The sequence below is a fragment of the Rana temporaria genome, chromosome 1 (assembly GCF_905171775.1).
Source record: "Rana temporaria chromosome 1, aRanTem1.1, whole genome shotgun sequence".
Classification (NCBI taxonomy): domain Eukaryota; kingdom Metazoa; phylum Chordata; class Amphibia; order Anura; family Ranidae; genus Rana; species Rana temporaria.
The window spans coordinates 604,365,988-604,380,656 of record NC_053489.1 but is presented as its reverse complement, the minus strand read 5'-3'; the positions used below and the strand labels follow the sequence as shown (position 1 = coordinate 604,380,656).

General features: G+C 42.1%; 1 protein-coding gene across 2 annotated transcripts in view; it reads right to left on the bottom strand.

Moving 5' to 3' along the window:
• The window catches only part of PPARGC1A (PPARG coactivator 1 alpha), a 130,447-nt gene that overhangs the window by 111,787 nt on the left and 3,991 nt on the right, over window positions 1–14,669 (bottom strand). For both annotated transcript variants that reach the window (XM_040335185.1, XM_040335186.1), the window contains exon 2: window positions 10,368–10,547. In XM_040335185.1, coding sequence (XP_040191119.1) covers window positions 10,368–10,547 — 180 coding nt within the window. The remainder of the gene's footprint in view (window positions 1–10,367; window positions 10,548–14,669) is intronic.

The window sequence follows — 14,669 nt, the reverse complement described above, 5'->3', positions numbered from 1 at the left end:
GTGCAATGCTTTGCAGGCTCCAATGCAAAAAAATTATAAGTGCCCATTCAATCAGCCAATTAATGCGGGTGCATTTATTATTTTATTTCAAAAGGGGTAATTAGCCTTTAGCCCAGGTTCACACTGGGCTGCGGGAGTGAAGCCGCGCGAGTTCAGCTGAACTTGCATAATTTCACTCCTGCTTGTCGGTCCCGATTTTGGACGTGATTTCAGAGACATCTGTGCAGGGTGTGCAAAGGTGTATTTGTTTTATAAGAATAAATTACTCTAATGTTGTGTGTCCTATGTGTTTGAATGTTGCTGCATTATATTAAACTCCTAGTTTGGTGCTTTACATTTTGGAATGGGGTGCCTCGAGATTCTGCAACTGAAAATGGGGTTAAGAAACACTGGCTGGTTGACTGATTAGAGTTATGAAGGTGAGTATACGTGGGTTGGGAGAAAAGGATCCCCGCCCCTGTGTGCATTTCAAATGTCCGTTAGAGTCCGCCTGCCCAGCGGGGAATCTGTTCCCCGCTGAGCAGGCAGTCCGTGTCTGCTCCGCTTATGCAGAGTGGATACAGACACAGCCCGAACTCCTCAATGGGTGGTCGGATGTAGCCAAACTACCTGTCTGTTTACACATGACTGCCATCTGATCTGCCTGACAGATGAGGAACGGATCCCCATTCATCTGTTTTTAGCGGATAGCATTGAATCGGATGTCAATGGACACGTCTGTTGACTCCTGCCGCTCCATTGAGGAGACTGGAGGGTCCAATCGTATTCACCTAACAACTTACAAGCGGGCACAATTGGTCCACTAATGTGAAAGGGGCCTAAGAAAGCCCATAGATATGTCCCTTTTTCAATGAACTTGATTTTTCCATCCACACACTCAATGTGGCTGAGGAAATCCTCCCCGCTGAGTTACTGTGTTCTGACGGAGGGGAGCCATCAGAATACCCTGATGAGGGAAAATTCAACTGGGCGGTTGTACATAAGTCAATCAGTAGATCAACTTTGATCCATGTATGGACAGCTTCAATCATAAAGCATTAAAGCAAAAAGATTAGCACAACAGCCAGGTCATTAGCATCTTCAGGAAAAGTCAACAATGAAAGCCCATGTATTCAGGGCCGGATTTGCTCTCCCTGCCGCCCCAAGGCCAGGTTCCACAATGCACCCCATCCCCGCTAACCGAACCCTCCCCCCCCCCAAATCAACGGAGAATGTGCGGCACGGTTAGTTCAAATACGTTTTGTTTGTTTTTTAACTTTTTTATTCCTTTTTTTGTAGCTTGTCGCTTACTTTTTTAAATTTTTGTACCATTTTCTTCTTATTTTTCTTCTTATTTTTCTTATTCTTTACTTTATTATTTTATTAATTTAATTGTTATTTCTTATTATTTATTTATTATCAATTTTTTTTTCACTTAACTTTTTTTGCTATCACACAGGAGAAAACAATTTCCTGTGTGTTAGCAATTGGAGGTGACATGTTCTCTTTATTGACCCTGTCACCTCCAAAACAGGAGTCCTAGCACTGTGCTAGAACTCCTGTCACAGCTGAGATGGGAAGAGCACAGCTCTCCCCTCTCACTGTGTACATCGGCAGCAGGGACAGGAGACAGACTCGGTGGTCGGGGGGAGGATGGAGTCCTGAAGACAGAGCCAGCAGAGAGAGGTATGTGGGGAGAGGGGGAGAGGGGAGGACGGACGGGAGAACATATTTTACAAGTGTTAACGAGCAAGCGGATTCCCCCATAACTAACCGCCCTTAACTGTGTGTTCCGGGCGTCAGGGGGACTCCATGCTACTGCCGCCCCTTGGAGCCCTGCCACCCCAAGGCCTGGCCTCAGTGGCCTTGTGGGAAATCCGGGCCTGCATGTATTTCTCTCAAATGGTTTCCTTAAAGCCCCCGTACACACGGACAAAATTTTGAGAGACATTTGGTTAAAAAGAAAAATGTCCGACACTGAGCCGGCTTTCGTAAGCTGTGCATGCTGGAAAATTAGAATCCGACTGCCAATGGCAAAGAGCGCTGATTGGAGGGGGCAGCTCAGCAGGGGAAATCACTGTATTAACCTTGCATGGTTAGTACAGCAGTCAATTTTTACACTGTAGTGTTTACCCGGCATAAGCAAAAAAAAAAAATGTAAAGACTCCAAATGTAATTGGTTACATAATGCACGGAGAACAGATTAGGAACTGAAGGGCACCAGCCAATTATAAATTCATCCACAATGACTTTTCCCCCCTTAAATGATGTCTCCTTGAACTCCCAGCCCCGGGCGATAACTCTGCCATCAAATTAAAAATGGAGAAAACGAGTCATTGGAGTAAATTCTTTGGAGGTTCAATTCCACCAAGAACCTATTAACCGCAGTCACAAGACTGGCAAAGACAACAGTACTACTCGTTTCAAAGTGAGGCCAAGTCATTTTACGCAAGATCTGGTCATTCATTAATCAGTCTTACAATGAATAACTCGCCATTGTCGTGAAGCTCGCGGCACTGCGGAATACCTGTAATCTAGATCTATGTGAATAACCTGATAAAAAGTTACGAGAGGGAAAGAAAAAAAAAAGAAAAAATTCCTATCGGTATGCCACAGCTCTGAGGAATCTGACGTCGGTGGTAAAGTCATTCATCTTTGTAGATCTCTCCATTGCCAAGAATGACAAACTCGAGCTTTTTGAAGCTGATTCATTCTCTTCTCTCATTCAAAGGACCGAGGATAAAGCAGCTGCAATCATACTGGGCCATTTCAATCATCAGTAAAACAATTTGTCTGCCCCCCTTTCCTCCCCTTGCTAATATGCGCTATGCATTTCATGAGCTAGGCATTACCGTTCAGTTATGTAAATGTGTTACGCCTGAGACGCAGTTTCTGTGGAACGCTCAGTGTCTCCCTGGTTCTGCTAGGGATGTAAAGCGGCAGATTTAGATTGCATTCCTAAGTGAGAAGACTTGTGAGTAATGTTGACTCAGCACCGTGTGGAGAGACTGATTACCGGGTGACACCTGCTGGTTGACAAAATAACAATGCTACAGGCGCTTTTTGAGAAGGCCAACTCCTGCCTTGGCCACGGGATGCTTTTAACCCTCGCAAGGCTGCCTGAAAACTCAAATTTCATGAAAACGCGTCAAATCTTTGCACAGCGTTTAAAATAAATGTCACGTTACGATAATGTAAAAGTGCGCACGCACTGCAATTATGGTGAGCATTAAATTATAATAAAAAAATCATAACGTTTAAAGGTATAATACATCCAGCTATGGACGCAAACTGTGGTTATACATTTGCAGACAATATTTTTAGCAGATATGTACGTTTGCTCGGATTGTGCATGCATGGACCTATGTATTGCAGAAAACACCATTGTCAATTTTATACAATGGTGACTTTTAAAATAACTTTATTGTTTCTATGCAATTAAATCGGTTAAGGAAAAATATCATAAAGTAGGTTCAGAAGTTGCGCTGCTGCAGATGTTCTTTTTTTTCTGCATTAAAAAGTGTAATATTCACCTTTTCCATTGAGATTTTGCCAGCTGTTACAATAAATGATCTTTTTACTACCTACAGACGTCATGAGGCAGCCAGGCACATATGTGCAATTTGGAGGCCGATCAGATCATTCTACAAACAGGCAGATGTGCATTGGGGGAAATGTGCGTGTTTGTGCCCATGTAGATAGAGGTGGGAAATGGCAGGAAATTCAGCCCTACTAATCCACTGTCTCCTATGGGAAAATTCAGTCTGCTGGAGAGGGGAAAGGGTGTAAAAACATAAGATCGTTTTTTTAACCCCACTGCCAAAAAAATATTCTAGGGCCCATTAGCTGTGCATGATGTGACTTTGTTATGCTGACCACATAAAAGTCATCTTTTCTAATAGAGCTTTTATCTTCATTTCCACCAATACTGTCTAAAATGCCATGATATTCAGAAAGCAACCCAACTAGATTTATTATAGTCAGATCAGTTCGGTGATTTATTCTTCCTGTTGTTGCTATGAGTTCCTGCACGTCCCACATCATCACTGATCAATACCCTGTTATTCAATAAATCCCTATATGTGAAGCCTGCCATCCACAGAATGATTATTGGCCACTTCAGACCTACATTGCCAATAATTGGGTTTTATATGGGAAACACCCTTTTTTTTAATACCCATACATGTTTCTTTTATCAAACGGGCGAGATGGAAAAACCATATATAATAATTATAGCTGGTCTTAAATGCACTGTTGTCACCTCCTCTCATGATCGCGTCTAGGACTTCCCTAAAGCCTCTCCCATCCTTTGGTGATCCCTGAAAAATCATCTCTTTAAGGAAACCCATCTTGGCCTTCACCTTAAACCTCTACATTTACTTTTGCCTTTGACTCTTCACAGGTATTAGGTCTGTATCACGTGCTCCTCCCCTATAAATTGTAAGCTCTATCACGCCAGGCCCTCCTGACCGTCTTGCCTTGAATTTTACTGTAAGGCCCCACAGTGCCAGGACAAGGTCATCCAGCGCTCAGGGCAAAGATGCCAAGATGCCAAACTGTGCCCCCCTTTGCCTTAGGGTTAGGGTGCCCCCATCCCTGCAGTAAACCATTGCCATTACCCACCCCTTGTCCCGGCTCTGAGGCCCTGTTCACATAGCGGGAACAAGCGCTCCTACTACACAATTTTCCAAGATCAATTCTCATGTGATTTTGCATATCGCATAGGGCCAGCCAATTCACTCGAATGGGGTGCTCTATGCCCGTCTGCCGCCAAAAAAGAAGCTCCTTCTCCTTTTGGGACATCAAGCTTCACGTGATTTTTAAAGGCGCAGTTTGCTGCTATTCCTGAACGATCCTGTCACTTGACAATCATGGCAGAATCGTATTGCATTTGGGGTGCCATTAAAAGATAATAGCCCCCAAAAATGTGTCACATGCTGTGCAGCAATTGCCATGTGACTTGGAACTGTGACAGAATTGCGGCGATTCTGCCCACTATTCCAGGTTTTTAAAGGCGCAGTTTACCACAATTGCCGTGCGATCTTGTCACCTGACAAACATGGCAGAATCGCATTGCGCTTGGGGTGCCATTAAAAGATAATAGCACCCAAACACACGTCACGTGTTGTGCAGCACGAGAGAAAGAGAGTTACCGCTCCAGGTGGGTATGATGGACAATCAGTGGCTATTCAGGAGATCAAGGGTGCAGGCAATGCACAAGGCAAATAGTAGACAATAAAAGATGGACACTCCAAAAACCTTGAGGTTGTATTTAATGTAAAAATTTAAAAAAAGACAGATGCACTACAAAAACCAGCAGAAATTGGGAATAGCAGCCTACGCGTTTCACACTATAGATCAGTGCTTAGTCGTGGCTTACGTGTTGTGCAGCAATTGCAATGTGATTTGGAATTAGAACAGAATTGCAGTGATTCTGCCCATTATTCCAAATCACAAAGCGTAAATGGAGGGGTTGATTTACTAAAGGAAACTAGACTGTGCACTTTGCAAAGTGTAATTGTACTCTGCAAGGGCAGTTGCTCCAGAGCTTAGTAAATGAGCAAAAGCAATGCTGACTTCCATCATCAAATCGTGCAAAAGCAAAAAAAGTCTATTTATCCTTAGTAAATCAACTCCTAAGTGTTCATTTAGGCTTACAGTTGGGGGAATTCAAAAATTTCGAAATTTGTATTTAGCACCCCCCCCCCCCCTTTTAAGCTGCAAAGACAGCAAATAGGATTGTTCACATGCTGCGGTTTGTGATGCTTTGGGGGTTATTTACTAAAAGCAACTCCACTTTGCACTACAAGTGCAAAGTGCACTTGGAATTGTACTGGAAGTGCAGTCACTGTAAATCTGAGGGATAGATCTGAAATGAGGGGAAGCTCTGCTGATTTTATCATCCAATCATGTACAAGCTAAAATGCTGTTTTTTATTTTCCTTGCATGTCCCCCTCAGATCTAGAGTGGCTGCACTTCCAAGTGTGCAAAGTGGATTTGCCTTTCGAAAATAACTCCCTTTGCGTCCACGGCAAAATGCATGTCTTATGTTCTGTTTGGTTGGCAGCTAGCCTACCAAATGTGACCCATTCAAGCAAATGGGGAAGCACTGCAACTGTGCCACGGTGGTGCAGCAATTAGGAGATCAATACAGGTCGATAGGAGTCATCACATCACCACCAAAAAAAGCGTTCCACGTTCGGTTTGGATGTCAGTCTAAAGCCTGTCTCCCTTTATATTGTACATTATTGGCGCTTTACAAAACCTGCATGATAATATTAATCCTTTGTACAATCTGAACACTCATCAGTGGTGCCATTATTTAGAATTGACAACAAATATACATGGCAAAATCTTTTTTAAGAGCTTTTATGATAATTCCAAGTCGGGTGGAGTGGATCAATCAGCCTGTGCCAGTCTTATCCGGCATACAATGGCATAACAAGCGCTTCTACTCCCTCTGTCACACAAACTTGTCTGTGGCAATAAGGATTTATGTACAAACGGACACAAAAGCCCAAGTCAAACGTGCGGTGATGCAAAGTCCTTAAAAGCCTGTGCCAGTTCTTCCTAAGCTTCCTAAAGCAAGAGCGTAACAAAGCTAGCCTTTGTGTGTTGCCAAACTCTGCGTCCTTACATTGGAGCAGGCACAGCGACTTCTCCACAGACAATATACCTGTTGTCATACCTGTACGTCCGAGTCTTGTGACTTTATTACTTCTTATTCCCATAAAGCAGTCAGCCAAGGCAGCCAGGCTCACTCCCACAAAAATGTGTTTAATTCCCTCGTCTCTGGTAACAACCGGCCTCCCACTGGCTGCAGCCGGTGTCACATAAACCAGAAAGACGCGGGCCCTGCCTGTGACATGTGGCAGTGTGTGCATGTGACTGAACATAATGACAGTGGAAAGATGAATGAACTGTGTGCGTACAGGAAAATAATTGGAATTTTAAAAGGCAAGGTCACTTTTCTTCTAAAGTAAAACGGAATGCTTGCAAAGAGTGCCACAGCTCCTAAAAGAATGGCCGGAATTTAAAAAGAATATTCTATTTCCACTCGCGGCCAGCTCTTGCAACGTTTGGATATGGAAGGCATAATTAGAACTTGTAACAGTTTATGAGTAGATTTTATTCATCCAGGACTATGGTCAGAAAGGAACCACCTGTTACCCCGTCCAGCTCGCTTTCTTAAAGGCAACATGTCAGGCCCCGTACACACGACCGAGAAACTCGACGGGCGAAACACATCGTTTTGCTCGTCGAGTTCCTTGTGAAGCCGTTGAGAAACCTGACAAGCCAATTTTCTCCATTCCCGTTGAGGAAATAGAGAACTTGCTTTCTTTTTGGCTCGTCAAGTTTCTCGACAGTTTCCTCGACGAAAATGTACACACGACCGGTTTCCTCGGCAAAAAATATCTCCCAGCAAGTTTCTTGCTGGTTTTTGCCGAGAAACTCGGTCGTGTGTACGAGGCCTTAGGCTTAAATTTGTTAGTGCCTTTTGTTAGGCTTAAATTTGTTAGTGCCTTTTGTAATGTCCATCTAAAGTTATTATTCCATCTAACACCACCTTCTCCATAGGTTGACAATATTGCTGTCCACAGGTGGCTATGTTGCTCCTTTGTAGATACAGGAGTAGAGTGTAGCCAACCTAAGACAGCAAGTGTATTACAGGTTGGATCACCAAGTTAAAATAAAGGGAAAAAAAAGAACTAACAAAACAAATTCAGTCACCACATCTAAGGATCAGTAAGCTACAATATACTGTATTAAATTTCCATTTTTGGGTTTAGATTTGCTTTAGGTAAACCTGGAACCATTGTAGTTTTTTTTGGTTTGTTTTTTTGCCTTCTCTGAAGACAACTGCTAAACTATGCAGCAAGACATCCGACATCAGTAAAAGAGACACGTGTTTAACATGATGGCCACCTTGTCATGCAATGTAAATGGAGCAATCCATCTATACTAAGTAGATCTGAAATTCCTTGCTGCACTCCCAAAAACAAAATGGTTAAAAATAAAGATGCCCTGTCCACTTCAATTAAGGCTTTTCCATCAACAAACTGCTGTAACATAATAGGGCACGTGGCTAGGCCTCTCTCCTCGTTGTGTTCTTGGGGCTTTTTTCATGCCAGGGTAGTGTTACACTGACAAAAGAAGCACTGATGAAGTTCAAGGGCAACAATTGATGCAGCTGCCTTGTAAGGCATTCCACTTTAGACATGAAAGTATTCCTTATTTGTCAATGTCTCGGAGGAAGATCTTCTTCCTCTCATCTTGTGAAATAGAAACATTCATCGATAACACCAATTTCTGGCACTTGCCAGTAATTTGTAGAATTTACCAATATGGTTTAACCAAAACGTGTCTCACGGATTTATACAAACCGGGACGATGAAAATTGTGGTAATGCCAAAATTCCATTTTGGGTGAACCTCTGCTTTAAATTCCCTTGTCCCTTAAAGTTTTAGTCCCATGCTGTGTCCTGATATCTCAGGGTGAAGTGCTGCTACTAATGCTGCCCAGGTCTGCCCTATTGTTGTGTACAGATCACTCACCTGCAGACCCTGTGATTACATGTAAATAACCGTTATTCATATGTAAATAATGGGAGCATTCATATATATATCATGCCCCTCTGCAGTGAAGAGATGATGTGCTGTAACCTCTAGCAACCAATCAGTGAGTAGTATTATTGTACAGCAATCTCTAGCAACCAATCAACAAGAAGAAATCATGTGCTGTAACCTCTAGCAACTAATCAGCGAGTCGCAATGTGTGCTGTAACCTCTAGCAACTAGTCAGGAAGTGGTAATGATATGCTGTAACCTCTGGCAACCAATTGCAATCACTACCTGATCTGATACAGTAAACTGATTTTAAGGCTCCATGCACACTGAAGCTGATAAAAGCTATAAAGAACGCCAGTAGCTTTGCAGGGAGCCTTTCAACGTTTTTTAGCGTTTTTGCAATAGCTTTAGGCCCCTTTCACATTAGCGGACCATTCGTCAGTTTATTACAAGTCCATTTACGGACTTGTAATGCATCCCTATGGGATCGCGTCCGTTAGCGGATGGAGCATCCGCTAACGTCCGCAACCATCCGCGTCCGTCAGGATCCGGTTTTTCGGACGGAAGAAAACCCTATTTTTCTTCCGTCCGGCGGAACGGATCGGATGAAGACGGACAGACGGTCCGTCTTCATCCGATTCCCCATAAGGGAGAGCGGAGGAAAGACAGGGCGGTCTCTGCACAGTGTGCAGGGACCGCCCTGTCCGCCGACGGACACACACGGAGCAGATACACAAAAACGGTCCGCTCCGTGTGAAAGAGGCCTAAATCAGCATTTTTCAGTGTAGCTTTTTTTTTTTTTTTCCAATGAATTAAAAAACGCCCAAAAAAAAACGCTCAGCGTTTTTGAGCGTTTTTCAGCGTTTTTTCCCGCCAAAAAACTGCAATTTGAACGCAAATTTCGGGCGTTCAGAAAAAAGCCAATAAACTCCAAAGCTCATTAACACTAAAAAACGCCCAGGTGTGCATGGGCACATAGGCTAACATAGAGTTCAGTTTATGGGCTTTAAAAAAAAAAAGCCAAAACGCCAATAAACTGCAGTTTATCAGCTTCAGTGTGAATGGAGCCTTAGTCTAGCTGATATTTATTGTATGTCTCAGAGCAGGTGGAGAGCAAAATTGCATGGGGGGGGGGGAAGCAAGAATTTTTTTGCCCGGGGTCCAATCAAAATTAAAGACGGCCCTGTATGCAAGACACAGATTAAGCACCATGTTAAATTTAGGCAATGGCTCTAAACTATTTCTCGGTCACAACCAGTATATAAAAAAAAAATTGAAACAAGTGCTTGTCTCACTTCACTAGAGTTTCACATCAGCCCTTTGCCAATTCTGCTCCATCCAAATATGCTGCATATTTTTAAAATCCTACATTTCATTTCCTCAGAATTACAAGGTCTGCCCAAGGAAAAAAAGAGCAGCCAGAGGGTACTGTCACAGCCTTAATAACCTTCATGCTTGTGGACAACAGAGCTCCTTGATTTTGTATCTCCAGAGATGCATCTGAAGTACTTCCCAAATGACTAGTGAGATATCAGGACCATTTAGCAAATTCCGAACACAGAAACACTACCAGGAACCCAAGCGGAAGGCCACGCAGTGCATGCCAAGGTGACCAATGCTTGTCTGGTCTAGGAACACCTGCATTTATATACATTTCCCAACACTCTCTGCGCAAGCATCTTCCAAGAATACAACATTAAAAAGACGCAAATTGATCTTCCGCTTCCACTGTTTGGTGTGCATCCAAGCTGTCATATCTTTTATCCTGATAAACAAGCTTGTAAACAACAAGGAGCCTGTAAGCATAGGCCAATGCCATACCTCAAATATGTTTGATGACTCGTTGCTGTATTGATTGGAAATGTTGTCTGATTGGTCACTGTACCACTTTAATCCACCCAAAAAGCTGTCCGCATCCAAATCGTTCACATCAAGTTCGGAAAGATCCAGCTCCGGAAGATCTGGGCAAAGGGGATGGTCTTCACCAACCAGAGCGGCACACTGCAGGAGACAAAATGGAGAACGTCAGGTCAATATCCTCACAAGCACCACGGATCACATAATCTGCATCGGTAACATGTGATTAACGATTTTCTGCTTTGTGACTATCAAGGTTACGCTTCTCTTACACACTTTGGAAACCATCCAGATTAAGTAATCATTCAACTATACCTGTGCCCATCAAAAGGTCTCTCCAGTATGGGGCTGACTGCCAAATTCCAAAGAGGCGCATGCAAGGGTCACCAAGAACGTTGCTCCCTTTACACTTTAATTTTTTATAAAGATACTGCTGACCAATTAAATATCTTCATAGAAAGACGTTTCTTGGAAGTACATGACAGCATTAGCCAATGATGTCATTTATTCCTTTTTATCTCCACATACTTGACACTGAGTCCATAAAAACATAATAGCTGATTTATTGGAAAACAGAAGGTATGATCTCTGGCATCCAATCAGATTTTAGCTTCTGTTTTCTCACCTGCGCTAACACAACTGGAAGCTATTGGGCAGCATGTCCACTTTAAAAAACAGGTTTTATCATTCTCTCTGTTCCATTAAAGAACAACTTCGGTCTAAAGTAAAACTTTCATTAACTTTTTTTTAAATGTTTTAAGGACAAATAAACTTATAAAGTTGTATATTAGTTTCAGGAGGTGGCTTGTATGCTGAAAACCAGATTTCATAAATGTATTTGTTGTTTGTGCTCATCCTAAAAAAGTTGTTAAAATCAATATTCACACAAAAAATAGACCTCCGGATGTAGACCAGGGGTCTCCAAACGTTCTAAACCAGGGGTCTTCAAACTACGGCCCTCCAGCTGTTGTAGAACTACACCTCCCATGAGACATTCACAGACATGACTAGGCATGATGGGAATTGTAGTTCCTGAACAACTGGAGGGCCGTAGTTTTAAGACCCGTGTTCTAAACAAAGGGCCAGTTTACTTTCCTTCAGACTTTAGGAGAGCGGTGACCATTCAGAGTAGAAAAGGTCTTGATGTCAGTGGGGAAAAAAAAGTCCTGATCTTTGGTGTAAGTGGGAGGAATTGTGTCCCATCATTGGTGTTATTTAGAGGAATTGTGCCCACCATTGGGTCATTGGGAGGAATTGTGCCCCCATCATTGGGTCATTGGGAGGAATTGTGTCCCATCATTGGGTCATTGGGAGGAATTGTGCCCCATCATTGGGTCATTAGGAGGAATTGTGCCCCATCATTGGGTCATTGGGAGGAATCATGCCCCATCATTGGGTCATTGGGAGGAATCGTGCCCCATCATTGGGTCATTGGGAGGAATCATGCCCCATCATTGGGTCATTGGGAGGAATCGTGCCCCATCATTGGGTTACTAGGAGGAATCGTGCACCATCATTGAGTCATTGGAAGGAATCGTGCCCCATCATTGGGTCATTGGGAGGAATTGTGCTCCATCATTGGTAGGAATTCTGCCCCATCATTGGGAGGAATTGTGCCCCATCATTGAGGTCATTGGGAGGAATCTTTGTATGTCATTGGGTGAAATTGTGCCCCTTCATTGGTGACACTTGAGGCATAAACGCCCGATAGTTGGGATCAGTGGATGAAAAAACTGCCCCATGAGCTGGATAAAAGCAAGCAAAGGCCCGCATATGGCCCCTGGGCCACAGTTTGGAGACCCCTTTTGTAGACTATTCTGATAGTCAACATCCTCTTCACTGCTGCACATGCTCCCATAGCTTCCATGCCAAACAGTCTGCCTATCTACCTGCTTCAAGCATACTAATCTCTAAAGCCTCGTACACAAGACCGAGAAACTCGACGGGCGAAACACATCGTTTTGCTCGTCGAGTTCCTTGTTAGGCTGTCGAGGATCTCGGCGAGCCAAATTTCTCCATTGCCGTCGAGGAAAAAGAAGACATGCTCTCTTTTTGGCTCGACGAGATCCTCGACAGTTTCCTCATCGAAAAGTGTACACACGACCGGTTTCCTCTGCAAAAAAAAAAAAACAGCAAGTTTCTTGCTGGTTTTTGCCGAGAAACTCGGACGTGTGTATGAGGCTTTAGGTGATGTTATTGGCCAGTTCAGATTTGACTAGTGCTTAGCTAAAATCTTCCTTATGGTACTGTATTTTTTTTTAACTCAATGGATCAAAAATTGTCTTTGATGCCCCACAGCAACCCATTCGTTCAAAGAACTGGCAAAACAGATGGTTCTTATCTCAGACACTTTCATAAATAGGGCCCAATGAGCTTCATTTATCAAAGTGCCTGAAATAAGACCAGTGTGTATTACCCATAACAGCCAATTAGTTTCCCCATTTCATTTTATCTAGTGCATGAAAGAATCTAATTCATCCCCAGCGCCATTTATGAAAACGCAACATCTTAAAGCTTTATAACACTGTAATGGTAAGAATATACAATGTAAAGAAAAAATGCTCTATAAACTTCCCCAGCCAGCAAGTTAGTGTTGTTACATTGTATCAATGTTCTTGTAGCTACAAAACAACTGCCGATGTTTAGCCGAAGATAGGAATACAAGTCTCCTGTAGAAAATCCCGGCCATATCTACAGGCTGCTAATTTATATCTGACCTTTGAGCGAGTACCAGGCTTTACACGCCAAGCTGTCCTCTGCTGTCACCCTCACATTCCTGCCACTTGCATGTACATCTGTAACAGGTGCTTATCATTTCATGTGCCACCATCCACTTCCTTTCACATGTCAAATATACGTCCCTAAAAATCCATAATAGGGTCCTAATAGAGCCTCATTGTTTAGCCCTGGACAATGGGAAACATATATGTACGTAATGTATATATGCATACATGTGTTGGACTACAGTGCAGGCATTCTATGGATTGCACATTGGTATGCAAGAGGGAAGTTCAAAATTAACCTTAGAAAAGTGATGTTTTACCAAAGGAGTAGTTGATGCTTGGAATAGACTTCCAGCAGAGGTAGTAGGTCAGTCAACAGTAAGTGGATTTAAACATGCTTGGAACAAAAAATAGCTCTATACTCTATATACTCTCTATACTAGTCTATATACTCTCTATTATCTCTATACTCGTCTATATACTCTCTATACTAGTCTATATACTCTCTATTATCTATATACTCATCTATATACTTGTATATATACTCTCTATACTAGTCTATATACTCTCTATTATCTCTATACTCATCTATATACTTGTATATATACTCTCTATACTAGTCTATATACTCTCTATTATCTCTATACTCATCTATATACTTGTATATATACTCTCTATACTAGTCTATATACTCTCTATTATCTCTATACTCGTCTATATACTCTATATACTCTCTATACTCGTCTATATACTCTCTTATATCTCTATACTTGTCTATATACTCTCTATTATCTCTATACTCGTCTATATACACTCTATTATCTCTATACTAGTCTATATACTCTCTATTCTCTCTATACTCGTCAATATACTCTCTATTATCTCTATACTCGTCTATATACCCTCTATTATCTCTATACTCGTCTATATACTCTATATTCTCTCTTGATTCTCTACTCTCTCTATTCTCTCTTGATTCTCTATTCTCTCTCCTCTATATTCTCTCTCTATTCTCTCTACTCTATATTCTCTCTCTATTCTCTCTACTCCATATTCTCTCTATTCTCTCTAAACTCTCTCTATTCTCTCTCTATTCTCTCTATACTCTCTCTACTCTACATACTCTCTATTCTACTCGCTCTATTCTATATACTCTCTATATTCTCTACTCTCTCTATTCTCTATATACTCTCTCTACTCTACCCTCTCTACTCTATATACTCTCTATTCTATATAGTTTCTACTCTCTCTATACTCTCTCTATTCTCGATATACTCTCTACTCTATACTCTCTCTATTCTCTATACTCTCTCTTTTCTCTATACTCTCTCTATTCTCTATATACTCTCTACTCTATATACTCTCTATTCTACTCGCTCTATTCTATATACTCTCTATATTCTCTACTCTCTCTATACTCTATATACTCTCTACTCTCTACCCTCTCTACTCTATATACTCTCTATTCTACTCTCTCTATTCTATATACTTTCTACTCTCTCTATACTCTCTACTCTATACTCTCTCTATTCTCTATACTCTC